Source organism: Ambystoma mexicanum, chromosome 1q (assembly GCF_040938575.1).
Source record: "Ambystoma mexicanum isolate Mex_15411 chromosome 1q, UKY_AmexF1_1, whole genome shotgun sequence".
In the NCBI taxonomy this organism is placed as follows: Eukaryota; Metazoa; Chordata; class Amphibia; order Caudata; family Ambystomatidae; genus Ambystoma; species Ambystoma mexicanum.
In genome coordinates this window covers 1,207,748,062-1,207,775,165 of record NC_090922.1, presented here as the reverse complement: position 1 = coordinate 1,207,775,165, position 27,104 = coordinate 1,207,748,062, and the positions used below count along the sequence as shown (strand labels likewise).

At 48.6% G+C, this 27,104-nt stretch overlaps 1 protein-coding gene across 7 annotated transcripts in view; it reads left to right on the top strand.

Moving 5' to 3' along the window:
- The window catches only part of MIER1 (MIER1 transcriptional regulator), an 846,254-nt gene extending 825,604 nt beyond the window's left edge, over positions 1-20,650 (top strand). For 6 of the 7 annotated variants that reach the window (XM_069641951.1, XM_069641950.1, XM_069641954.1 and 3 more), the window contains one exon: positions 17,774-20,650. In XM_069641951.1, coding sequence (XP_069498052.1) covers positions 17,774-18,087 — 314 coding nt within the window. In that variant the 3' untranslated portion in view covers positions 18,088-20,650. The remainder of the gene's footprint in view (positions 1-17,773) is intronic. The other variant, XM_069641955.1, reaches the window with a different exon arrangement.
- The last annotated feature ends 6,454 nt before the right edge of the window (positions 20,651-27,104 follow it).

Here is a 27,104-nt window from a genome sequence, read left to right as displayed (position 1 = left end):
ACTCATCAAGATGGTGCACTAGATGCACCAGGAACCAGTCAGTCACAATGATTCTGGTGGACCCGATGTGGGCCCGCCAATCCTGGTTCTCACATGATGGCAATGTCAGTCGCACCTGCGAAGAAGCTGCCATGCCTGTACAACCTGCTGTCACAAGACTGGGGAGAGCCACTTCATCCATGCTGCAAACTCTCAACTAGGCAGCCAGGCTCCTGAGGTCATAGTTCGGACACCTCCAACTCCCTCAGAGATGGAGGCAAGACATACTCAGGGAAGCACGAAAACTGAACACCAAACATTGCTACTCCAACAAATGGAAACACTTAGTCATCTGGTGCAGTACCAAGAGCATCAATCCCATTGACTGCTCACCAACACATATTGTCCTGTGCCTGACTCACCTACTAGATTCAGGCCTGGTCTTCAATTCCTTAAAGGTCCACTTAGCTGCACTTTTAGCTTAAACCACAAAAGGTTTCATGGTGGAAAATTCCAGTGATCAAGGCTTTTATGGAAGGGGTTAAAAAACGTCATCCCCCTATCTCCAATGCACCTCTGGATGGGACCTGAATGTTGTTCTGACTAGACTAATGGGACCACCCTTTGAACCTATGCATAAGGCTAACCTTAAAGCACTCACTTACAAGACCGCCTTCCTGGTGGCAGTTAAATCAATAAGGAGAGTTAATGAACTGCAGGCCTTTTCAGTTAAAGACCCATTTGTCATGATTCACAAAGATAACGTGGTCTCACCCACGGTTTGCACCTACATTTATTTCAAAGTTCCATGTAAACGAATCAATATAACTACCCATCTTCTTGCAGAACCCCACTAACGTGGCATAAAGAAGCCTCCACACACTTGATGCTGAAGCCAAGGTTGCAAGCGGCAACATTGCATGGCGAGCGCTGGAAAGAATTGTTTGAAAAACGTGTGATAAAACACGCAATTAAAGTTGAACTGCTGATGAGTGATTGAACTTTGAAACCAAGATACGATACCTTTGACAGAGTGCTCCGGCACCGAGTGTGTGCTCAATCGAAGGTCTCTGTGAGGTATTTAGCTGAAAAGTGAGTTGTAGAGAATTGTGAATCAAGGTGGTCCTGCAACGGGTCAAGCTAAATTCTGCACACAGTAGAAGGTCTTCGATGTAGATACAGAAAAGAAAGAAAGAGTGTGGCAAAGTAGGTAAAGTTGATCCGAGCTCGGAGATCAATTGAAATCTTTGTGTTAAAGTGGGGTCTGAGCCCGGCAGAGGGGGGCAGTGAACAGAAAATCACCCGGGAATTTGTGCATGTGAAATCCTAAGAAGAACGCAACTTTGATGTGTCATGTTGCATCAGGTCCTCTGAAAAAGAGACTTTTAATAGACTTTGGCACAGAAGACCATGATGTTGAAGTTTTGAACTTCACCCTTGTGCTACAGAAGCCAGAGACTGTACTAAGCTAGACTGTGTCGCCTTGTTCCTTGCAGTAAACGTTGGTAAGGGCAGCCAACGGCTTGACTATCCGAACATTTATCATTTATTGAACACTTTTCTTTTGCATAACATGGTTTCCCACACTATTTGTATTGAGAAGTAACGATTGGCAATAGGTTTATTAGGAAAGGCCCTTTTATTTTGACAGACTCAACTAGGACTGCGTTATTTTTTGATGGTCGTAGATTGCTCCCATCTTTAGATTTAGGATTAGATGTGTTTTTCAAACTCAATTGAAGTTCAATAAACACCCTTGAACTGTGATCACTTGTCCGTCTTACTATTTGGTACCAGGCCTTCCTTGTATAGGAGTAGTAGTCTTCAGGCAGATTTCACAAGCCTGAATAAAGTTCTTAATGTCAGAATGTATTCCCGGCCAGTAGAATTTATTAGTTATTTGTGCCTTAGTCTTGGAATGTCCAAAGTGGCCTTCCGTCAGATGTGAATGGGATATCTCTATGACCACCTACTTATGACTTTTAGGGACAACCAACTGACAAAAGTCCATGTTTCAAAAAGAAAAAAGGTCCCCCTTTCTCACAACACTCTGGCTCAGATAGGACTTGTAAAAATGCTTCTGCCAATAAGGGGGGCAAAGGCTATATCTGGAAGAGTTTCGGTTTCTTCTCTAACTTTTCTTGGCTCAGGTTCGGGAGGGGCATTGGGTGTTTCATCTGCCCCTCTGAAACCTTGAATACCTCTGTCTGTTCCCCCTTAACTCTAGCGAACATTGCCCTCTCAAGCACCCATTAAGCAATTGTATCCCTTTGTTGGATTTGAAAGGGATCCTGCCTGTGATTTTGTAACAACACTTTAACACCCCCTTTAAGGTCTGGGTCTATAACCCCAGCTAACCATCAATTCCACACCTCCACACTGGCCCGGATTTGGGTGCCAGTTTATAATAAGTATGAAGGGGTGGAATCGGAATCAAATCAGTAGGTATCCGTCTTTCACCTGGGGGAATAATCTCACCCCTACTGCTACAAACGTCAAAACCAATAGAGCCCTTTGTGGCTACTGATGGGTCTGATGCTCATGATGAAGACATCATGAAGCAAGACACAGACGACAGATTCAAAGTTCATACAAAATGTGTGTATTAACTTAAATGTCAGGATGGTGTAAGGCATAACTTGCCCTCTGCTAAGGTGGGATTTCCCTACCTAAAGAAACTAAGGATAGTCTGAGTCAATCAGTTCAATTTAAGTCTGTCTCTGTCCAAAACCTATACTGGCACTCATAACTAAAGCTAAAGGCTGTTTAGGGATGTCAACAACAAAAAGTAGTAGTGTTCCAGTTCCAAATAAAGTTCTGAGCTTCTTCCAGCTATTGGCTACTTTCCGGCTCCCCTTTCCCAAGTTCAAAACAGTTCCTCAAAGCCCTGGGGTTCCCTTCGCAAAGAAGACAACACAGTTCCAAAAGGGCCTCGGGGTTCCCTTCACCAAGGCAACAAAAAAAACTCACAAGGTCTTATGTTTCCATTCCTGAAGATGTTGGCTTGTTCAGCTTGTAAACTCACAATCCGTTAGTATCTTAATACTCAAAACCAGTTCCAGGTCAACTTTACACTGATTCCGACTCTTCAATAGTTTACACAGATTGCCATCTTCTGTATTCACTTCAGCAATCTATGAAGATTTGTTCTCTGTATTTTCTTTGGCTTTTTACACAGGGTATCCTCCATCTAGGCACAGTTGTCGGACCACATGGTCCACCCATTACAGGTCATACAACCGATAACTGTAGGCTTTCTTGCCAACCAGGTTTCTCTGTCACTAGACTTGTGATCTGATTCACATTCACTTTGGTTTCTCCTTGCCAGTCTCTTGGCTTTGCCACAATGTGTTCTTCTACACAATTCACTCTGTGGTGCTCACTCTTTCACCACCTTACTTTCACAATCTTTAACAATGTTCATTACTTGTTTTCCACTTTATTCAGTAAGATTCGCTCTGTCTTTCAGTATTCATTACATGTGTTTCGCACTTCTCCAGCATGGGGTCTGGCATGGATTCACATGCTCATGAATATTCCCCGTCATCAGGCTGGGAATCCCCGGTAAAGAAAAAATCAGTATCAGTTTTGTTTCTGATCTGACTTTCATAGTAGTAACCAATCACTGATTTCTATGTCATACTGACCACAGCCAATGACTGCCCTCTCCCTAAGCCCTGCCTCTGGCAGCCATCTTCAGATTTTTACCGCACGTTCAAGTGTTGGGATCCTCGTGCTATTGCTCTCGAGCTTTAGTGCGTTTTCGCGCTTTTTTCATAGGAAAATTCTCTTTTTTTCGGTCAAAAGAGCCTTAAGCTCCACCGTTTCTATATCCGATCAACGGGGACCCGTGTCTGATTCTTCTACGTCCCTCAAGGGTGAAGATTTCGTCGAGCCACGCTTTTGGAGGACTCCAGAACTTTCTCAGGCCCATCTCGGACATGGCCCAGGAGAAGGGAAGCTCGACGCCCGGAAAGCTGTTCAGGGTCTGCCCTGCATGCCAGCTTCAGAATGTCTTCAGGGAGGACGAACACTCCCTTTGCCTCTACTGTCTGCATGAGGACAAGACGCACGTGGAGAAGGACTGTGCTTTTTGCGGGAACATGTCGGAGTGGACCATGAAGGACCGCCATCTGCGTCTCGCCAACTGGCTGGAAGGAAAGAGCCCGTCAGGTGAGAAAAAGAAGTCGTCTGAGCGACAGAGGCCCAACAGAAGGCCAAGCACCGCAAACCCGCGGGCACCGGGAGCACCGAACGGTCGGGCTCTTCGGTTGCCAGGCAGGGCGCAACCTCGCCGGCGCCATCAACCACGAGCAAACGCTCTGACTCGGGTAAGAGGAAGTCCGAGCACCCGGCGAAGCTTCTGGAGAGGCCCCGGTCGAGCTCAAAGGCCAATTTGGAGGGGGAGAGAGGCAGGCCCCCCCCCCTAAGGAGAAGGCGGTGAGCGCACCTAAGGTGGCGAATGTCTTGATCCACCCAGCCAAGGCCTTTATTGAGACAGTCGCGGCGGCCCTGACAGTCGCCGACCCCTATGCCTATACCATCAGGCACTCCTCCGGCCTGTGAAGACAACTTCTTTGCGAAGTTCCTCGCACTCGTGAGATCACCACAGATGGGTACCATCCTCATGGACGCGATCCGGGGCATCCTCCCTCCTGCTCAAACGAAACCACCCACGGCCACACCATCCCTGGGTGGCGCTCAGCCCCCGGCCCCCATGCCTGTACCAGTCAAGTCGTCCCCAGTTTCTGCCACCTCAGCAGCTTTTCTACCGATTATCACTGGCAGTCCCCTTCCAGCATGCCACAGCTGCCTGCGCCCAGCACTCCTCCGGCTCCCCTATTCCCGCAGGACACAACAGTGGACACAGATGAGGAGGAGGACCCGGACACTTCGTCTGCCAAAGCTTTTCACAAGCGGCTAGCAGGCATGGCTGAATACCTAGGAATCCTGCAGCCACAGGTGGAACAACCGGAGGCGTGGGTTGCTCAAGCCACTCTACCCAGCCTACCAATAGGTGTTCTGATGCTTAATACAGGCAAACGGAAGGGGACCCCTCTTATTGTCTGGGCACCCCCCAAGCACTTTCTTCATTGATAGCGGCAGCAGCACTGTACTCCAAGCCACCATCTTATTCAGCGACTTCAGCCTCTGCACTCTTGGGCTTGGAGGAAAACATCTTCGAGGCGTTTGGAAATAGAATGTATTCCAATGCCACTCCATCTGCGCCAGGCCAACACGGCTGTCAACCAGAAATTAATGGTGGGAGATTGCCGATTTTCTCCCTGAGCTCTCTATCGACAGCCCGGCTCGCTTAAAGGCTGGGCTGGCCAAAGTCGTGGCACAATACATAATGGAGTGTTCAGTGGCCCACATTGACACTTCAGGTCGGGCCATTTGCATTGCCATGGACATGAGAAGGATGGTTTGGCTAAGGGCGACAAAATTCAATCCAGATTTGTAGTAACTAGACCTGCCTTTCGAGGGGGTTGGGGTGAGGGTGTTCCATTCGACAGCGGATGAGGAACCCGATAAGAAAAAGAATAGCTTGCAGACAGAGAAATCTTTATCGATCATCACCAAGTCCACTCTTAAGACCTAAAGCCAAACACACATGGGTCGGTCCTTTGAAGGCTTCAGAGTCTTTCAAGAAAGACAGCCCAGGCAACCGGACAGATCCCCTAGCCAGCACAGGCGCATACAGCACAAGGCGGTTAACAAGGGTTTTTTCCAGTCCCCCTCCTCAGCCCCAGCCTCGGAGGGGAAAAAAATGGTGACAGGCCGGTACGGATCCACGAGTCTCTGGTGTGGGGCAGGCTTGCCCTTTACACAGACCCATGGATCCTCTCAGTAGTATCCATGGGCTTCCGGCTCCCCATTCCTCCTTCCTCCCCTCTGCTCCTGCAGATTGGTACAGCAACTCTGTTGGTGGAAATATGCTTGCTAGTAGCAAGCCAGGCAGTGGAGGAAGTCCCAGCCTCACAGCGGGGCATGGGCTTCTGTTCACAAATTATTGCCATACACAAAAAGAACCAGGCTGGCTTGCGTGGTGTGTTAGACCTTTCCACCTTGAACCTTTCCCTTCCCCCTCCAAAAGTTCAAGATGGTTACCTCAGCTGTCATATCGGAGACATTGTGTATGGGAGACTGGATGTGCTCCCTTGATCTGAAGGATGCCTACCTTCACGTCCCGATTTGGGGAACCCCATCGATGCTGCCTGAGGTTCAGGATCGTGGGTTTTCACTTTCAATACAGGGTTCTACCCTTTGAACTCAATTGAGCCCCCAGGGTTTTTACAAGGCTAATGAACTCAGTGGCAGCCCTATTCAGCGCAAGACCATCATATCTACCCATATCTAGACGACTTGCTAGTAAGGGCAAGATCTCAGGAGGCGGTTCAACATACGGCACCCGCACTCATGGATACACTATGCGACCTGGGATTTTCTATCAATCTCAAAAAGTCACAGTTGGTGCCCACGCAGAGCCTGGCTTTCCTGGGCCTTATCTGGGACACGAGCTCTGAGAGGATCTTCCCCTCGGAGGACAAGATCACAGCCACCAAGGGGGCCACTTGGCATTTTCTCAGCAGAGCAGTGACCTTGGCCTGGTGGTACCAACACCTGTTGGGAGTTTTGGCCTCATGTCTTCTTGCAGTGCCACATACGAGGCTCAAAATTAGGTGGTTGCAGCTACATTTTTCAGCCTCCTGGAACCAGGAGAAGGGTTCGCAGGCGGAGCAGGTCAGCATACCACAGCATCTCCACCAGGATCTGATCTGGTGGGGTACCGATAACCTGCGGATAGGCAGGTCCTTCTGTCAACCAACACCTCAGGTTACCATTACCCCAGACTCATCCCTAGAGGAATGGGGAGATACCCTGGACAGCCACAGCGTCCATGGAGTATGGTCCCGGCAGGAGCAGCTGGCACACATCAACTGGCTCGAAATTATGGCTATCTGGCTGGCTCTCAAAGCCTTTGTACCGATTATCACTGGCAGTCCCCTTCCGGCTGCAGACTGGCGGTCGACATTTGGGAGTGGGCTCTGGTGAACAACATGCACCTGTCAGCAGTCCACTTCCCAGGGGAGTCCGACCTAGAGGCGAACAGGCTCAGGAGGCTGCACGCTGACAACTACGAATGGAATTTGAACAAGCAGGTCCTTCAGGGGATCTTCAATAGGTGGGTTCATCTGCAGGGGGATCTCTTAGCCAACAGGAGGAGCCCTGAGTTTGCCTCCTGGCAGGGGCAAGGCAGGGGTTCGCTGGGTGACGCAATGCAGATTCCTTGGAGCAACGTGACTGCTTGCGCTACACCCCCCCCCCCCCCCCCGGTGCTCAGGATCATCTGCAGGATCAGGGAGTCGAGGGGCCTTCAGATCGTCCTGATAGCCCCATGGTGGTCAGCAAGACCCTGGTTCTCAGAACTGCTCAGCCTGCCGGACCATGCTCCGGTACACCACCTGCTGGGCCAGCACAACTACTCTCCTAACCGGGGGCACAGTCATCCACCTCTCCCTGCAGAAGTTAGCCCTTGCAATGTGGTTCCTGAACAGGTCTCCCTGAAGCATCTGCACCTGTCGCAGGCTAACCTGGCCATTATACAGGGGGCTAGGGGTGGTACCACCAGGAGCCAGTACAAAAGCAAGTGTACCAGGTTCTGTCACTGGGCAGAATCAAAGGAAATTGATCCTATGACTTGCACGTTGGACGATGTGCTATCCTTCTCTGCACATCTCGCACACTCAGGTGTGCAAGTAGCCACTTGCCGCACTTACTTGGCGCCCATTGGAGCTTACAAGAACTCTCAGGAGAAAGTATGCTCTGCCTCAAATCTGGTGGTTAAGCGGCACCTAGCAGTCCTAACTAGACTATATCCACCTATCAAGAAACCGCACTTGTTGTGGGACCTCAATGTGATCCTGGGCGCACTGACGCATAAACCATTCGAGCCCATGGCGTCCGCGGACATCAGGCTAGTAACTATTGAGACGGCCTTCCTAGTGGGCCTTACCTCGGCACGCCAAATCGGTGAGTTCCCAGCACTAGTGGCTTCAGAGTCATATACTACATTTCAAGGTGGTGCTTAGAACTCGCCCCGCATTCTTACCTAAGGTTATCTCCTCTTTTCAACATAATGAGGACATAGTGTTACCAACTTTCTTCGCGGACGGGTGCTAAGATTCTACCTGGACAGAACCAAGAGCTGGCGCAAATCAGACGCCCTATTTTTCACCTTCGGGGCATCAAAACCGGGCTGTCGGGCCTCCAAGGCTTCCATAGTAAGGTGGATGGCTATGGCCATCAAGGAGACATATAAGGTGCAGCACAGGCCATTGCCAGCAAACATACATGCCCACACCATCAGAGCTAAAGCCACGGTGGTATATTTCCAAAGGCACGTTCCCGTGGCAGGTTAACAGCAAAGCGGCTACGTGGCTACTCCCTTGGCCTTCTGCAAGCAGTACTGTTTGGATGCCAGCACCAAATCAGATGCAGCATTTGGTCAGGCAGTGTTAAGGAACTTGGTTTCTTAAGAGGGCAACTCTCCACCCTGCGCTACATTCAGCCCATACAGTATGGAGGAAAGGGGACGGGACGTAGGAGTCACTGTAGTGACTAACTTACTCCTAGTCCATAGTCCCCTTTCCTCCAGATGTCCCACCATCCTCCCCCTAGTAAAACTGGTGTCATTAGGCAATGTTAATATTGTCGACGCGTAAAGGGGAACTGAGGAGTGGCGACGGAATCAGGGGAGCGCATGTTCCCAGGGCCGCACCATCGTATACATTTAAAGGGCAAGGTGATTTTTCTGGTGAAAAGGGTTCTGTCTCCCGCCCCTAGCGAGGCACGCCCATACATTATGGAGGAAATGGGACTATGGACTAGGAGTACGTTAGTCACTATGGTGAGTAACTTCTAATTTCTCCCTCGCATTTCCACCTCCAGGATCCAAAAGTGGTGACCTTCTCCTGGCCACCTGAGAAGACAATTCAAGGGGAGTAGGTGTAGAAATGCCTTCAGGTTTTTCACAGGTCCTATATCCTGTCGACGCCAAAGGCCCAACTGCAAATGTTTTTGCTCCACTAACCGCTTCAGAGTTGGTGTTCTGTTAGGCGGTGACATGGTAGGCTTTTTGTGGGACTCCAGCAAAGCTGCTTTCGACCTAATATGGTGGTCCCTTTGGTCCACCTTACTCTGTGGACCCAGAGACCACCCTGGCCACAACTGATAATAGTAATGTACATCCCACAGTGGCGGGGGCGCCCAACGGGGGATCTGATGGTGAGTGCCTGTCTGAGGCTTGGGAGCACATCATTCTGATAGAACTGGGGAACTACCAGGCTGCTCTGTGGCTCCCCCTAACCCCGTCAGTATGGGGTAGATGTCCCTATACAGTGGCCATGCATTACCTCATTAATAGGGGTGGCGTAGAGTTGCTGCCTTTGTGCCGTCAATATCGTTCTGAGTTCTGCAGAACGGCATGTCCCTGTGGGCTGCTTACCTTGCGGGAACAGAGAACTTGGTTGCAGATGCCTTGAGCAGGCATATGTAATCCTCCCACGAGTGAGCTCTGCCACAAAGTTCTGGATAGGAGCTCCACTCATTTTGAGACGCTTCAGGTGAACAGCTTCACCCTCCTGTGTGCACTGGAAGTGCGAGTGGGTGTGTTCCTGGGAATTTCCTCGGTGGGTAGCTCTAGTGGATGCATTGATTATCGAGTGTATCTTTGATCTGCTGTATGCTCTATTTTTTTTATGTATTTACTGAACATTTTGTGCCTATGCAGAAAGTATTTCTAGGTGCCACAAGACAAAGGTGGGGGTTGGGGAGGGGGCAGAGGAGAAAAGCGGTCCTACTAGGCCTTGTGACATTCGGATCGTGCGCGTGCAGAGTCAAGTGCAGCGGCAAGGGCGGAGATCAGGACCAGGGGAGGGAGAGGGAGAAGTGCTAGAGATTGGCGGCTAAGTGCTGGGAAAGTGCAGCAGGAAAAGGGGGGGGTAAAGTGCAAGGAGCGGTGTGGACCAGCCTCAGAAGGATAGTCTGAGAAGGATTCCCCAGGGCAAGTGCTGGTAGGAAGTAGTGCAGGGAGACTGGTTGAGGGAAGCCTAACCCTAGTATGACTCATAAGGGAGCACAGGCAACCAGTAGCAGGAGACTAGTAGGGGAGGGGTAGAGGGAAGGATGTGGAGAAAGGAAGGTCTTGGGAATCTTCCAGAACTTGGTTAGATCTGGCTCAAGTCAGAAAGGAGCAGGGAGGCTCCTGCTGAAGAGGGCGAGATCTACCCCCACTCTCTGCTTGGAGAAACGTCCGATCTGCAGAGAATTGCAGCTAGAGGACCGGAGGACTCTAGCAAGGAGCTATTTAGGGAGAGGGAGTTGGGTGTAGTGGGGTCCCAGGCCCCAGAATGCCTCGGGAATTATGCAAAGGGACTTGAATTAGAGTCTTACAACCACTGGAGAATTTTTAGGGCTGGAGAAATGCGGTCACTGGGCTTGAGGCCAAGGATAAGTCTTGCAGTCCTATTCTGGATTAGTTGAAGAGGGCGAAGGGAGGAGAGAGGCAGATTAAGGAAGAGGCTCTTACAGCTATCAAGCCTTGAAAGAACCAGAGCTCTGGAGATATTGAGTTTCTGGGGGAAGGTTCGGAAAGGGAGAATGCCTGTGAGGAGGTGAAGCTGATGGTGTGCCTTCTTGTCAAGGTCCGCAATGTGCGGTGAGAAGGAGAGAGAGAGGGGAGTCGATGATGACAACCAAGTTATTAGCCTCACAAGAAGGTGAGGGGAGGGGGATGAAGTAGGGCAGTCAGAGTGTAGGAGGGAAGGATTGGGAATAGGAGTCCCAATGAGAAGGATCTTGGTCTTACTGGCAGAGAACATTAGAAACGCACCATGTTTGAATAGCAGTCGGTAGGGAATGAGAGTGGAAGGAGAGGAGGCAGAGAAGAAAGCTTAAAGGAGAGTTGTGTGTCATCAGCATAACCCTGGAAATGAACTGAGAAGGTGGAGATCCGGTGGGCCAGAGGGCAAAGTAGATGTTGAAAAGCCACAGTGAGAGGATAGAGCCCTGAGGGATGCTGCAGGTCGAGAGTGAGGTAGAGGTGTTGGGAAGGCCGATTTGAGAGTAAAGAGGTCAGCCAGTCCAGTGCTGGTCTGTGATACCCAGGGTATCCTGGAGCCGATTTAGGAGGATGGAATGATTGACCGTTTCAAAGGCAGAGGACAGATTGAGGAGGATAAGGGCTGAAGGAGTGTTGGAGGTCTGGGATTTGAGAGCAGGTAATCGCTGGTATTCAGGAGAGCAGTTTCCCTGCCTCTGGCAGCTCTGAAGCCAGATTGGTGGTCGTCGAGGCAGCCAACAGATTTAGTGTGATGGATTAGTTGGGAGATGACCAACTTCTCCAAGAGTTTGCATAAGAAGGGGGTAGTATAGATGGGGCAATAGTTAGTCAAGCAGGAGGTGTCAGCAGACAGCGTTTTCAGGAAGGGGTGCACAAAGGGAATGCTTGTGGGGTGAAGGGAAGGAGCCAGTGGCAAAACGGTGATTACAGAACTCAACCATGCTAGCTCTGCTGTATCCTCTGGCTCTAGGACAGTGCAGAAGTTCACATCCATCATAATCCTGATTGCCGTGGAGGTCTTTGTTCCTGGAACTTCTGTACATGTCCAGCTGCCCCCATTGACACCTTCAAGCGAAGGAAGACCTGCTCTCCCATTCATAGGGCCAAGTCTTTCATCCAAATCTCAGCAGCCTCAATCTTCATGCTTGGAGACTGAGGTAGGAGTTTTAACCTATCAGATGAGGTCCTGGATGTTCTTTTCTGCCAGGCTCTTCACCACTAAATGCCATTGATGCCTGTGGGTGGTGTAGGTTTTCAAATGGATACTAGGAGTGGGGACTGGATCATAAGGTCTGTCCTACCTTGTTGCAAGGTGCAGTAGTGAGAGGTTGACACACAGCTGGCATTTCTGTTACTACACACCCTTATTTAAATGTAAATAAGGTTGGGGGGGGCACATCCTCACTAGCCCTAACGCTAAGAGGTGTTTCTTTGCTTCAACACATCTGAAATGGGTCTGTCAGGATGTCACAATAAAGATACGTACACTGATGTGTTAAAACCCTAACTCTAGCCCTTACACTAACTACATTTAAAGTACTCTGGTGTTGTCTTCTCAGCAGATCCTTCATAGTTGTTTTCAAGGTTAAAAACAAAGTTCACAAGGAGTCAAGAGTATCCGTTCTCTTGGCTTCTCAGTGTTTACAAGTCCCAGGGTGAATGTTCCTTTTCCACTTCCTTGAAGAGCTAAAAGAATGTCTTCCATCCTCTTAGCTTTTCCACAATGCTCTTGTCAAAGGTTCTTATCATACCTATTCAACAGACACCAGGCTGTACAGGTGGGCTCATTCAGGACCAACAGATTGTCATGTGCGGGGTCCCCTAAGGGCCAATTTTCTCCCCAATTAACTTCAGTCTATGCATGTAACCTATGGGGAAATCTCCTAAATGACCCCACACAGGCATCATTTAGTATGCTAGTGAGTCTGCTGTACCTTAAGATCAGTAACCCTCGGGACATCCATTGCCGCTGCATTGAAACATGGATGTCAAACAACTATCAAATTGAAACCCGCCAAGTTGTCCGAATTAGTTGTGATTGGTCTCCCTCGAAGCAAAAACGTGTGTAACAATGGCTGAACGATATGCACCTGGAAGGGTTTACTCCTCAGCTGTCAAACTCTACCAAATGCCAGGGCTTCATTGGAAATAGTAGCCTTTCCTTCCATACGCACATTTTCAAGTGTGTAAACTACATTGTTACAGATCTCCAAACTCTGCCAAATCAAACCCTTCATTCCCCGTATGATACAGGAATCTGCAAATTCAACCGAATCTCTCAAACACTGTGCGAGGTTTACTGTCTCCCGCTGCCAGAATCCTATTTAGAACTGCATGTATCACCTACAAAGCAGTCTCGGATGGAACAGCAACATGCTTAGCGGCTAAACTCCACATCTCTGGAGGCTAGTGCAACTCAAGTAGCAAAAACTATAAAAGGGTTGGAGTCTAAACTAGCTCATTAAAGGGAAGGGTCTCGGGTAGTCCTCCTGTCACGCCTTGGCCACCTGGGACTCCATCCCGGTAGAGGTTTGAACCCACCATCCTCCAGTTCTACAAAACATTAACACAGGGACAGATACGGCGACAACGATATCGTCGGATCGGGCAGCGGGTCCATGCAGCTTAGGGTGTTCCCACCATATGAGGTGGGGTCATTCCATTCGATGATCACCAGAGCCTCCGAGCAGTTCCAGCTTGTGCCCGAAGAAACCAGGAAGGAGGGTTTCTTGTACCAGAGGTACAAGGCCAAGCGGAAGACAATCATGCAGGTGCCCCTCTGTGAAGACGTGGGAGGAGGGCCTGGCCCTCTTGAAGCACCCTTGCACACCTCCAGCCAAGCAGATAGGCTGGAGAAGTAGTACAGGGTATCGGAATCCGCACCCAAGTGCCTGAGGTCACAACCATCGCCTGATTCGGTGGTTTCGGCAGCCGCGGGGAAACTCATCTAACTCGTCGTCTTCAGTCCCTCTGGACAGCAAGGGTAAAAAGGATGGATGCCATGGGGAGGAAGGTGATTTGCACCACCGCGTTCACCATCAAGGCGGCCAAGGCACTGGCAATCCTAGCCAGGTACGACGGGGAGCTGTGGTACAAGATGGGTCAGATTTTGGAGTTCTTCCCAGACGACAAGAGGATGAAGGCGATCGCCCTCTTCCAGGAAGGAGAGGTAGCCTCGGATCACGCCATCAGTGGCGCTGGATGTTGCAGACACAGGGTTCCGGCAGATGGGAAGTAGTGTCTGCCTTCGTTGCCAAGGCTGGATGAAGGCCACAAATTTCTGCCAGGAGGTCCAGACGAAGGTACTGGACATGCCTTTCGACAGAGCTAACCTTTTCGGGAAGGTCTTTGACGAGTCCATCAGAGCGGATACGGAGATGACCCATTCCCTGGGCACCCTCTAGCAGCACTGGCACTGCTCTTCTTTTCACTCCTCCAGAGGAAGGTCGGGCCAGTCTTCGAAAGGTTTCTCCTCCTCCTACCGTTAGCCTTCCAGATCCACTATCCAGAAAGCTCACAGAGACCGTTCCCAGGCCTACGGTGGAGGACAGCGTCGCCAGCAGGGCAGGACGCCGAAGCAAGTCTGAACCTGCCAGGACGTTGGGCCGCACCTATGCACCCCGGTGGGAGTCTAGTTTGTGAGCGAATAGGAAAAGATCACCACCAACAGATGGGTGCTGGACGCTCTCACCCAAGGACATACCCTGGAGTTTCAGCACAGATGTCTGCGGATCCCGCCGGTGGCTCATCAGAAACAGCACATCCCTCAGCCCTTAGAAGAGGTACGGGCTATGCTATGAAAAGGGACGATAGAGCTGGTTCCCCAGCGACTCCCAGCTCCTGAGTATATCTGAGATACTTTTTGGTCAGAAAAAAGACGGGTGGGCTAGAGGCCCATTCTAGACCTATGATGTCTGAATAAGTTCCTCAAGTCTCCGAATTTCAGGATGGTCACGCTGTGCAACACGTGCTCGGCTGACTGGAAAGGGGATTTCTCGACATCACTGGACCTAGAAGACGCCTACTTCCACGTACCCATTGTCCAGGAACCAACAGAAGTTTCTGAGCTTCGTAATGCAAGGGCAGCACTACCAGTTCAATGCCCTATCCTTTGGCTTGAAGTCGACCCCCAGAGTGTTCATGAAGTGCCTGGCACTGGTGGCGGCCCATCTGTGTCTAAGGAGGATACACATGCACCCGTACCTCGACGGCTTGCTCATCTAGGCCCGCTCACGAGAGTTGGCCGTCGGACACAGGGAGGCGGCCGTCAAGCTGCTGACTGATCTAGGATTCTCCATCAATTTTCCACTTCCTGCTTGAGACCATTGTAAAACGCGCTGTTCCTGGGGAGCCAGACTCAATAAGGTGTCCTGCCTGGCATTACCCTCGGAGGAGAGGGTAGCGGCCATTTAGGGGAAGGTGCAGCGGCTATTGTCGATGAAGACAGCCATGGTGCGGACCATCAAGTTGTTGCTCAGCATTATGTTGTCCTGCATCTACTTCATCCAGTTCTGTAGTTTACAGATGCAACCTCTTCAGGAGTTCCTGGATGCCCCCTGGAAACAAGTGTCTGGAAACTTCATGGACAAGATCTCTTGGTGGTGGGACGTCCGCTCCAACATTGCATGGGGCACAGGTTTTCATAACCCTCCATTCCAGGAAACCGTCACCACGGACGCTTCACTGGAAGGCTGCGTAGCCCACACTGGGTGTCTGCACGCCAGAGGCCTATGGCTGCCAGAGTAGAAGAATCTCTGTATCAACATCCTGGAGCTACAGACAGTGTCCTGAGCCCTCAAGTCATTCCTTCCATCTCTGATGGGCAAGGTGCTGAGGAGGTTAAAGGACAACACCACCACGATGTTCCACATCAGGAAACGGGGATGGGGGGACACACGATTGCCGGCGCCCTCCAGGGAAGCGCAGGACTTCTGGTGCTGGTCCCATCATACAACAGATGTCCCACTCCCTCCCCTCCCACCCCCCCACCCCCCCACCAAGCAGAGTGAAGAACACCATTGTGGACTCCCTCCGCAGGGAGCTGTGCTCCTGCCACGTTCGGGAAATGACCAGGTGGCCTGCATCTTTGCTAAATGGGGCAGGCACCAGATTGATCTGTTTGCAACGGTGGCAAACTCCAAATGCCAGTTGTTCTCCAGCAGATTCCACCAGCCAAGGAGCCTGGGGGGGGGGGGGTTGTGTTCCTGTACGAGTTTCCTCAGTTGTCTCATCAGCACATGGAGACAATGTCGGTGCAGGATGATGCTCCTCGCCCCGGCCTGGCCGATGCAGATTTGGTACCCGAACCTTCTCAGCCAGTCAGTGTCGCCACTGGTCAAGCTACTAGCGGTCCCGGATCTTCTCACCATAGGAGGCGCAATCCTGCATCACGACCCAGAATCGCTCAACCTTAGGGCTTCGCTCCTACAGCCCTAGAGTTTGAAGGATGAGTTGCCAGAGGACTGCAGGGAGGTCCTTGCAAAGGCCAGAGTATAATCGACTCTGAAGTCACAAGTGGAAGTGTTTCGCTAGGTGGTGCCGGTCCCAGAGAGGGTCACGGCCCTACAGATTCTCCATACTTGCTATCCTTGGCCAAGGCTGGTCTGGCGCATGCTTCTATCTAAGTACATCTGGCGGCTATCTCCCGCTACACCAGGTCTCCAGGAAGGTCTTCACTTTGGTCTCATCGAATTGTCAAGGAGTTCCTCAAAGGACTTTTTCTATCTTTCCCGCAGGTGACGGCTCCTGCCCCATCGTGGGAACTCAACGTGGTTCTGACAAGGCTCATGGGGGCTCCCTTAGAGCCTATGCATCAGGCCGCTCTCAAGTTCCTCTCGTGGAAAATGGTTTTCCTTGTGGCCATCCCCTCCGCCAGGAGAGTGGGTGAGGTACAGTCCTTATCCTGCAAACAGCCATACCTGACTTTCCACGAATCAAGGTGCAGACGCACCCCTCTTTCATGCCGAAGGTTCAGTAGGAATTAAACCTCAATCAACCTTTGATGTTACCTGTTTTCGTCCCAAAACCTTTGCCTCTGGCTGAGAAGGCCTTGTACTCGCTGGATTTTGCTTGTGCCCTGAAGTTCTGCGTGGCACACACTAAGAATTTTCAAAAGACTTCACAGCTGTTGGTGAATTTTGATCCTGTGAACCATGGGAAGGCCTTGTCCAAGGCTTCCATCTCAAGGTGGCTCTCCGGCTGCATCATGCACTGTCATCGGTTGGTGAACGGACTGCTACCAGGCCGTCTTAGAGTCCACTCCACCAGAGCGATCGCTGCAACGACCGCGTTCCTGGCTGGTGTGCTCCTGCTGGGCATCTGCAGGGCTGCTACGTGGAGGTCCACGCACACCTTCACAAAGTTCTACTGCGTCGACAGGGATTCCAGGGAGGAGTCCAGAGTCGGCGAAGCAGTGCTACGCAACATGTTCACTTTAGGTGAGTCTGTTCCAGAGGTAAGGGTGAATTGCTTCTGTTGAGCCTTGCCACCCTCCTGTGGTTGTGTATTGTTGTACTGCTTTGTTTTCGTCATTCATGAACATGTGAACCCATGCCAGACCCCATGCTGGAGAAGGAACAAGTTTACCTACCTGTAACTATTGTTCTCCACCATGGGCTGACATGGATTCGGATGCAAACCTTCTCTCCTTCCCCTTTGCTGCTCTTCTTGGTCATACTGCCACTATATGTGCTTACCAAATATGAAGGCTTGCCAGAGGAGGGGCTTTGTGAGAGAATGGTCATTGGCTGGGGGCAGTATTACCCAGAGGACAGTGATTGAGGTATGGCAGAAATACAGTTTGTAAGTGCAAGTTAAACTTGTTTTTCTTTTACCAAGGATTCCCAGCCTGACGATGGGGAATATTCATGAGTATGTGAGTCCCTGCCAGACCCATGCTAGAGAACAATAGTTACAGGTAAGTAACTTCTTCCTTGTTGTCACTGTTCGGTCCATATTTGCCTGTGGCCCTTGCCAGCAGGAGCCAGTATTGCCTCTGGGTTTTATCTTCACATTATTTTATGGATGTTCTATGTATTTCAGTTTGTAATCCCCATTTTGTAGAGATCGGACCACTTCAGATCTTTTAGTAGTGGTTTTGAATTTTTCTTTATTTTTCTTTACCTGAACGTATCTGGCATTGTTTACAGATTTGTTTTTGTTTGCTACTAGGTTGCTCTACAAATGGTGTACTGGAATCATCAAATAAAGATGAAATAAAAATTGATGGTTTACATGTAAATGGACCCACTTCTGGCCACAAGGAAGCTCAACGTCCAATTTTAAAAAGTAATGGCCATGACAACGGAAGATCCAGTGACCATAAGAAAATGCACCTAAATGCAAGAAATGAAAATGATTTTGAAAATTTGAGTGCCAGAGCAAAGCGGCCTAAAATTGACAGCAACGGTAAAGAAATCCCAACCTCTCTGGAGATTTTTCAAGGAGCTATTTCACACCACAAATGTGAAGAATTGGATACTTGAAATGGCTGACCATTGAGTGACTTTTTATTCCATGAAGATATTCTGGAAATCTGAAAATTTTCAGGGTTGATGGGTGACCTTAACACTAATTGTTGATTAATTGGCTACATTTGACAAATCTCGTACACATGTTTCAGTTGTTAAATATATTTATATGTTAACTAGGTGGTGTGGTCTCAATCAAACGCTTTGTAAAGCAAAAATATTTATTTTCCCTACATTACCATATTTATGGTACACTTCGGACGATGAACAGTAAAATATATTCTTAACAAAGCATTGTTTTGTGTGCATTATGCACAGGTTTCTATTTAACTAGTATAACGTTGTTTAATTCTATTGTCTCCAATATTTGTTTCCCATCTGAATGTAATGTAAAATTAAGGAAACCCCATTAATCCTGAAAGTTATATTGGCCTCATTTTTATATATAGAATTTTTTTAAAAAGTAAACCAAGTCAGGTTTGTATATGTAAATTGTTGACATCAATGATGTCTTTCCTTATTCTTATCTGGGCTTAAGAAATACATTCTGTATTTTTCCAGATTTCTTTGTAGCCTTTGAAAGATTTTTTTTTTTTAGTACTTTGTCTTGATTGAGCAGTCTATTCTTAAAACAAAGCTTGTATAATTTTCTTAACTTGTACATTTGGTGATCTTTTACTATAAGAAGAAATGTTCTGCCAATTTAATTATGAAAGCCTTTTATTTGTTTTTGCAAACGTTTCTTTTAAATGTCAGTGTTTCCTCTTGTATTAGTGATCATATAGATTATGAAACCTAAATGTGTTCTATTCATTTGGAGATTGTTGAAAAGTGCAGGGATGAAATATTGAGCATCACACCTGCTAACGAGGTTTTATTGCATTAGAATTATGCAAATCATGTCAGTAAAATTATTTTTCATGTTTACCCTATTGAAATAGATTTTACTTTACAAACGCACTTTCTTCACATAGGAAATAAGAGATGAATGGTTTTGGGTACTTGATAAAATAATTGGTTGGACACACTCTGGTAATATTTCACATTGGTTTGATATATTGTAAATAATGTAAGAAATATTTTTAGAGGGATTCCCATACTCTAAAGTATGCAGATATCTAGTTCATCATTTTAATGTTCAAATCAAATTCTGGAATGTGAACTCCTATTTTTCAAACTGCTCTATATAAGGTTGATTTATAAACGTTTGTGATTTTTCATATTACGTTATCATTTGGTGACAGAACCTGTAATAATTATGTGAACCGATTCATATCAGTGTCCCTTTATGATTAAGAAAGAATCCAAACATCTGCTTTAACATCATTGATGTTATTGATGTGCTACTTGGATTCTTCCTGTCGCCATCCAATCCTGTAATGACAATAATGCGAAAAAATTAAATTGGTGACATCACAGAAAAAAAACTGTGCAAATTGGCTTACACAAATTATCAAAATTACCCTTGTGTCTAAACGTGCCTTTTTTCCCCCAAGGCTACAGCAGTTGTATGACATTTTTCATCCCAAATAGCTAGGTTTATTTTAGAGTTTAACATTTTCACCTGAACATTTTAAATGTTATTTACTAGAAGACTCGTAATAAAGAATATTTTGTCTCTGTAATTCTCCCATTTATAAATCATGCATTGGTCTACCAAAGTCGGATTGCTTTATCAACATTCTTTTTATACTTTTTTTCAGTCCTGTTATTAAAGTCAAGTATGGTAACATTACATCAAAAATGTTTTTTAGGAAATGTTTCTTAACAAATATTTTATCTTTTTAAAACCTTTGCAACTTGATGTCTGTTATATTTTGAATTTATTTTTAAGCATTGTGTGACATCGTCTAGTGTTTGCAGGCACATTTTATAAGGACTTCTTTAAAAAAAAAAAACGTTCTCAGGTTTCTTTGCAGGTTAGGGCATGGTACAAGTTTTAGAAATGTTGCTTAGTTATAAATCATGCCTTTACATGCATTCTAAGAAAGTGAAATCCAATGAAAACTGCACACATTCCTTACATTACACATCAATGCAATTGCAGTTATTGTCTTTAGCTTTTAAATATTTAATTGTAACTAGCGTTTTGTTTACACGTCTTGTACGCAATATATGGTTCGTCATTGTTCCAAATGAAGCCACCAGATCTTCGTTGCACTACTTGTAATATTGAACTTTTCTTGACATGACATTGGTATTCTAGATTAATAGTCACTATTTAATACAGTTTCAAATTAATCAATGCTAACTGGCTTATAAATAAATAGCCACAGCTTGTTTGTGATTTTCTGTGCAACCTATCTAGCTTTATCGTGAATCTGTGTCCAAATATGTCCTGTTTCATGAAGTGCTCTCTGAAAGTTAAGCCTGAGTTTTTAAGTAATTCAGCTTTTATAAAAGCTTTGCACATCTTTCTATCCAAGTCAAATAAGTATTTAAATGAACAGCTGTTACAAGTCAGATTTTATAAATCTTTTTCAAGCATCATTTTGCACTGTTGCTATTTCCTGAAAGTTACCTTCCTAATTTTTGTCTATGTTTCTTGGTAAACATATTAAAATATTTTTTAAGAAAACTGGTACTTGTCAAAATATTTTCACTTATAGGATGTGAAGATTGCATCTGTAGTTTATGCATGTGTGCTTGTTTGATCTTTACTTGTGTGTGTTGCACATCATACCTGTGAAATGTTCCATAATTCTCAGAAAAGCTCCAGGCAAGATTTTATAGTGTAAGAATTTTACTGAATCTAGGTTGTGCGTTCCAATAAGGCCGACAAATGATTATGCAGCCCCTTAATCTGTGCTCATCTCTGTGCTCATCAAATCGCATGCACTGATCCCCCTTACTGTGGCCCCTTTCTTTGCTTCTCGTTACCCAAAGTTTTTTGTCACATAATGAGTTCACTGTCCTCATATCCTACTTTCTCCCCATTAGCCCCCAGTCCTGCTCTATACTCTGCTTTGGCCCTAAATGGAGGCCCCCTTCATTCACCCAGTCCACCCCATGCTGCTTAATATCACAGCAGTCCCCACTCTTAGCCAGCCCTACAGATAAGGAGTGTATCAGTCACTTTTACTCCTTACAAATCGGCAAATACTTCCAAAAGATAAAACCGGGGAGTAGAAATACTCCCAAAAAAGATGGAAAATGGACCCCAAGGAGCCAGTCACCCAGCTCCTGGATATTTCTGGACCAGTGCCAGAGGAAGAAACTATTATCATTGATTCAGGGTGGTACAAATGTATCTTTTAATGTGCATAAATAACTAGGTGCGACCAAGTGTTTATTACAAAAACATTACAGTTTTATATTAAAAACATATTCTTACTAGCTTATTAAATACGCCAATTGGAAATGGCAGTTACTTTTTTACTTCCTAGAGAAATAATTTTACTCTGAGCTTTCAAAAATAGGGAGTAAATCATATCTGGAACACTGCTCTTAGCCCTTTTCATGTCTTCACCTCCCATACTTGCATACTCATCTTACCTCTTTTGGGGCTGCTCCCTTCCAAACTGCTACCTCTTCTGCTCCAGGCAACTTTCTGAATGTGCACGGCTAACACTCACATGGGGCGCGGACCATGCTTAATACATGGCTGTGTTGCCTGCAGTATTTTGTCAGTTCAGGGTTGCGACTACATGCATCCAGTTTGGAGGGATTAGCCATATCCATCTTCGACCCAGGTAAGTAAACCCATTTAATACCTTGTCTTTCAAAATTTGATGTCTAATGTTCTTTAATGGATTGTGTACTCTCGCATATTTCTTATCCTAGATATATGCTGTGATAGGTGGCATCTGAAAAGTTTTCCCCCTCCAGAAGCTGCCTTTCGAAGTGGAGGGTGTCGAACTACCCACACCCGAAAAGAATCCCTCTCTATAATGTGAGGGCTGCAAAAAGTCCATAAAACCTGCTCTTCCTCACACAAAAAGAGAAAGAAGCATTGGTCTCGTCGAGTGTGAGGAAGATTGTTCAGACTCCTTGTTCGCAAGTGCTGTGTCCCACAGCCTCATCGGCTGGGGGTGGGCAGGCTTTCAGACTAAAGATCCTAAATATCTGCTCATGGGGATTTTGGCATACTTTGTATAGACGAATGTGGTGTAAGCAAGCAGGCAAACTGATGCTTGGGCTAAGTTCATTATTGAATGATTTTATTAATCAATCTTGTTTTTATGTTCATGTTTACTTTTGGATTGAACTTGGCTTTACTACTGTGTAGTATTAAAAGTGAATGTTTTGTTAACTGTATAATATCGTAATAATAAAAACAATATCTTCTCTAAAGACCTGAACTCTGACAAGTAAAGAGTGTTCCCACTTCACTGCTTGAGGGTGGCAGGGCACCAAGGAAGAGTAGCCTCCATACACCCACAAGCTTGGAGCCCATCTAAAAAAACATGGGATGCAGCACCTGTGTAAAGGACAATGAGCTCCAAGACCATTGTGTTGACAACCTTGGTGCAGAGTGAGACAGGCTTCCTTCGACTGCGGAGATTGCCAACCTTTATGCACTGTTTTCGGGGAACTAATACTTCCAGATGCAATGATTGATATCTTATGCGTTTTGGCATGAAACCTTCACAAATATCTCCATGCCAGGCCCTGTAGGAACTGATCTTGCAGGAGCTGGACAAAGAGCCAGTCTGCATGATGCAAGTGAGTTGGAACCATCCCCAGATTCTGAGAATGAAGATGCCTCTGTATGGCCAAACTAGTGCAGCATTCAGCCAGACAATTCAGAAGGACGTAGAGGCTATGGGCTTTGAGCCCCATCCAAACTTGCCTGTCAGTATGAATTGACAGAAATGCTCAACAAAGGGCCTCCGAGGGAAGCCATCTTACCTTTTTTAATTCCGCACTGGCTGGCCCAGTACTTATATTGTGGTCCAATCCATGCCCAGCGCAGACAATCGACGATATAACTAGGAAATACAAGCCTTCCTCTATGGACCCACTTAATTCCTTGAATCAGGCCTCCTCTGAGACTCTACTGGTGCAGGCCCCTACAGCATAACACAGTCCTCTCACTTCCCATCTCGCTTTCTGGATCATGAGATCAAGAAGCTTGACGTATTCAGGAAGGACATTTTTGGGACAGGTAGTGTATGGATCCTCTAAGGATAATAACACTTTTTCTGATGTTTGTTAATCTGCTTAGAATCACATGCTGTGCATAGGTCCGACATCCAGTGGTCACTGCGGAGTATTGCATTTTGTTTTTCGTAGTCGAAAAAGGGGACGTCGACAAGTAATGCATTGTCATGCGCTCTAGCCAAGCACACTTGTGTCTTTGAAAAGGTAATTTCGAGGGGATTGGGTCCTCCGACATATTCCATATCTATGACAGTAATCACCACAGCTGTGCTGCTACAGAAAATCTTCTGCGTCGATACGCCGCCCTCGAGGACCTCCTCCCACGGGCGACGTCACTGGATGTTATAAGTAGGCCTTAGTTCCGTTTTTTCCGCGAACGTGTTCGCTTCGGGAATCTCGGCGCGCCTCGACTCTTTGGAGTTTGTCGTTTCTCGGTTCTTCGAACCTGTTTGATGTTTGAAGTATTTCTTCGTGAAGATGTCTACCTTGTCTTCCACACCACGTCCGGGCTTTAAGAATTGCGGCGACTGTGGGTCCAAGTTGTCGGTTACGGACTCGCACGACGCCTGCCTCTGGTGCCTCGGGGAGGCCCATGACACGGATGACTGTGTCGACTGCAGTCGCTCACGTCGAAAGCCTTGCAGGAGCGCAAGAAGAAGTTCAGTAGGTAAGGTGTCCAAGCCCCGGAAGTAGAGGTCTGCGGGGCTTTTGACGGATGACTCGAGGGGCGACTCTCTGCGCTGTCGTCGGAAGTCCAGTGGGTCTCGGTCCCGGAGTCTGTCTCGCCACTCCTCTGCCTCTTCGAGGCACTCCCGGAAGCGCAGTCATGGGTCGCCTTCCCCATCCTCATCCGAGGACTACGCCTGTCGGCGGGTCGCTTACCCCACCAAGCATGCAACACCGGAGGAATGGGCTTCCTTCGGGAAGAAAATGTTGCTGATTCTCGAATCGTAGGGCACTGGTCCATCCGTGCCTCTGAGTGGGGGTCGGTCGTGATCAGCGGAGACACACCGCTCGCACGCCTTCGGGCTCGGGTGGACGTCACGTTTCGCGGGAAAGGTCCCGCTCGGTCAAGGGGAATCGTTCTCGGCATGCCCGGTCCAGGACCCGGTCCTCGACGCGCTCGAGACCGTGTGAACCTGTGGTGTCTTCACGGAAGACGTCGACGGACTCTTTCGAGGGTTTGCCTTCGAAGAAGTCATCGACGCCATCGGCGTCCCGGCCGTCGACGGACATGCTCGGGGCCCCGGCCTCGAGGACTGTTGGTGCCATCGATGTTGTCGACGCCGCACTCTGCGTCAATGCCGATTCACTCAACGCCTTTCGAGGCGGGGTACCCCGTGGCTCGGGGGAACCACCTAGAAAGGCTCTGGCCAACGTCAAGCATGGCGTTGGTTCAGGTTCTGTGCCTTCTTACCACCATCTGGAGTTCATTTCAGAGGTGGATGAGGGCTCTGATGATGGCATGGTGCCTGACACGGTGCCAGACGAGATTCTCTCGGGCCATAGCCAGTTTGAGGACTTGAGGCAGTCCCTGCATGATGCTTGTGGGCTGGACACCTCTCCGGAGATTCTTCGTACCGGCGCCTTATGTCAAGGGTCACCGAGTACTTAGGATGGTCTGCTTCCCCGGGGGAGTTTGTTCAGGATGACCTTACGGATATCCTCGACATTGGTCCACCAACTGACCCGGTACTGCCGTTTCATATGGCTCTACAGAGGAGGGTGGCGGCAGCGGCGGCTTGGACTGCTCCAGAGTGTCTCCCGGCAGTGGGCAAGTCTTTGCCGCGAAATACCGCCCAGCCAGTAGTGACCCCTGCTACTTGTCCAAGCACCCTACTCTGGAGAGTTTGGTGGTGCAGGCGGCTACGGCCCCGACAAAGCAGGCGTTGTACCCTACCATGCCTCCTGATAGGGACGACAAGCGTTTTGACGGCTGGGCGAAGAAAGTGTTTTCTTCAGGGGGTATGGCGCTTCAGGCGGCCAACTCCATATGTGCCTTGTCACGTTTCACGCACACTCTGTGGAACTGTTTCCTTGGCGGCTGAACATCGTCCCGAAGGGGACGAACGGGATGGTTTCCTTGCCATGGTTCAGGATGGCAAGGATGCCATGAGTGAGGCCGTTCAGTCGGGTTTGGACATGGCAGATTGCGTCAGCCGGTCCATGGCAGCGAGCACCGTGATACCCAGGTTTGCATGGTTGCGGAAGTCGGGGTTTGCTCCTGATGTGCAGGCCGAGCTCCTCAACATGCCCTTTGACAGGGAACATCTTTTTGGCTGCAAGGCTGACGAGGGCCTTGAGAGGTTGCAGACCTCAAAAGCTGCAGCAAAGTTGTTGGGCGCTGCAGTTCGACAACCTCCGCCTTTTCGTCCTAGGGGACAGCAATGGAGGGGAGGTTCCTTTCGTTATTACTCATCCTTTGGTAAAGCGAGAGGAGCTGCCAGTCAAAGGGGCCACCGTAGGAGTGCCAGAGGTGGAAAACAAGGTACTCGAGGTGCCAAGGCCGCTCGGGCTGTTGCCTCTTTGCCCTCAGGCAACGCCACAGCCGCTTCAGCTCAGTCATGAGGCCATGTGCCATGATTCGCCGTTTGGGGGAAGGCTGGCGCAGCATCTCGCAGAGTGGCGCGCCATTATTTCAGATGTGTGGGTTCTGGAGATCATAACCCACGGCTACTGTCTTCCTTTCCGGCAGAGGCCTCAAGACAATCCACCAGGGAATCTCTCTTTGAAGAGTCCGTATCCGCTCCTTGCGCAGGAAATTCAATCCCTGCTGGAGAAAGGCGCCATAGAACTGGTGCCTGTAGCGGAGAGGAACAATGGATGGTATTCCCCTTATTTTTTGATTTCCAAGAAAGACGGGGGATTGAGACCCATCATGGACTTGCGCGGTTTGAACAAACTCAGGAAGGACAAGTTCAAGATGGTTACTCTGAAGTCCTCCAGGCCCTTCAACTTCAGGACTGGTTGGTGTCTCTCGACCTTAAGGACGCTTATTTTCATGTGCCGATCCATCCAAAGCACAAGAAGTACCTGAGGTTCGGGGTTGGCGACTCGCACTTTCAGTTTCGGGTCCTGGAATTCGGATTGACCTCCGCCCGAGGGTCTTCACCAAGCTCATGGTAGTGTTGGCAGCGCACCTCAGGAAGGGGGGTATTCACGTCTACCCCTCCCTGGACGATTGGTTGGTCAGGGCGCGCTCTCCCGAGCAAGTCCTGGATTATCTGTCAGTCACCTGCCACTCCCTCCACAAGCTGGGCTTCTCCCTCAACTTAAAGAAGTCCCATTTGACACCAACTCAGCGGCTCCAGTACATCGGAGCAGTGCTCGACACGTCCCTGGGGCAGTGTTTTTCTCCCCAGGTGAGGGCTCATCACATTCAGCAGATGGTGCACAAGTTTCAACTTGCCCAGACGCTCCCAGCGTTCGAGTTCTTGAGACTGCTCAGCCTCATGGCATCCTGCATTCTTCTGGTGCCAGAGGCCAGGTTGCGGATGAGATTTTTGCAATGGGCACTCAAGCTCCAGTGGTCTCAGTCCTCCGGCAGGATGTCGGACCCTGTTCAGGTGCCGTCTTCAATTGCCCAGGACCTCCTGTGGTGGGCCGACGAAGGCAATCTGATGAGGGGGGGGCTCCATTTTGGCTGCCCTGGCTGGAGGTGACGATCGATCTGTTCGAGCTGAGGGCCGTCAGGCTAGCCCTGAAGGCTTTTCTGCCGACTGTGCGAGGAAAGAATATCCTGATCCTGACTGAGAACATGGTGGCCATGCACTACCTCAACAAAAGGGGGGGGCAGGGTCACTTCCTCTGTGAAGGGAGGCGATGCAGCTCTGGTTCTGGGCAATCCAGCAGGGAGTTTCCATCTCGGCAGTTCATCTGGCAGGAGACGAAAACGAGACGGCGGACACTCTGAGCAGGCAGAGCGCAAT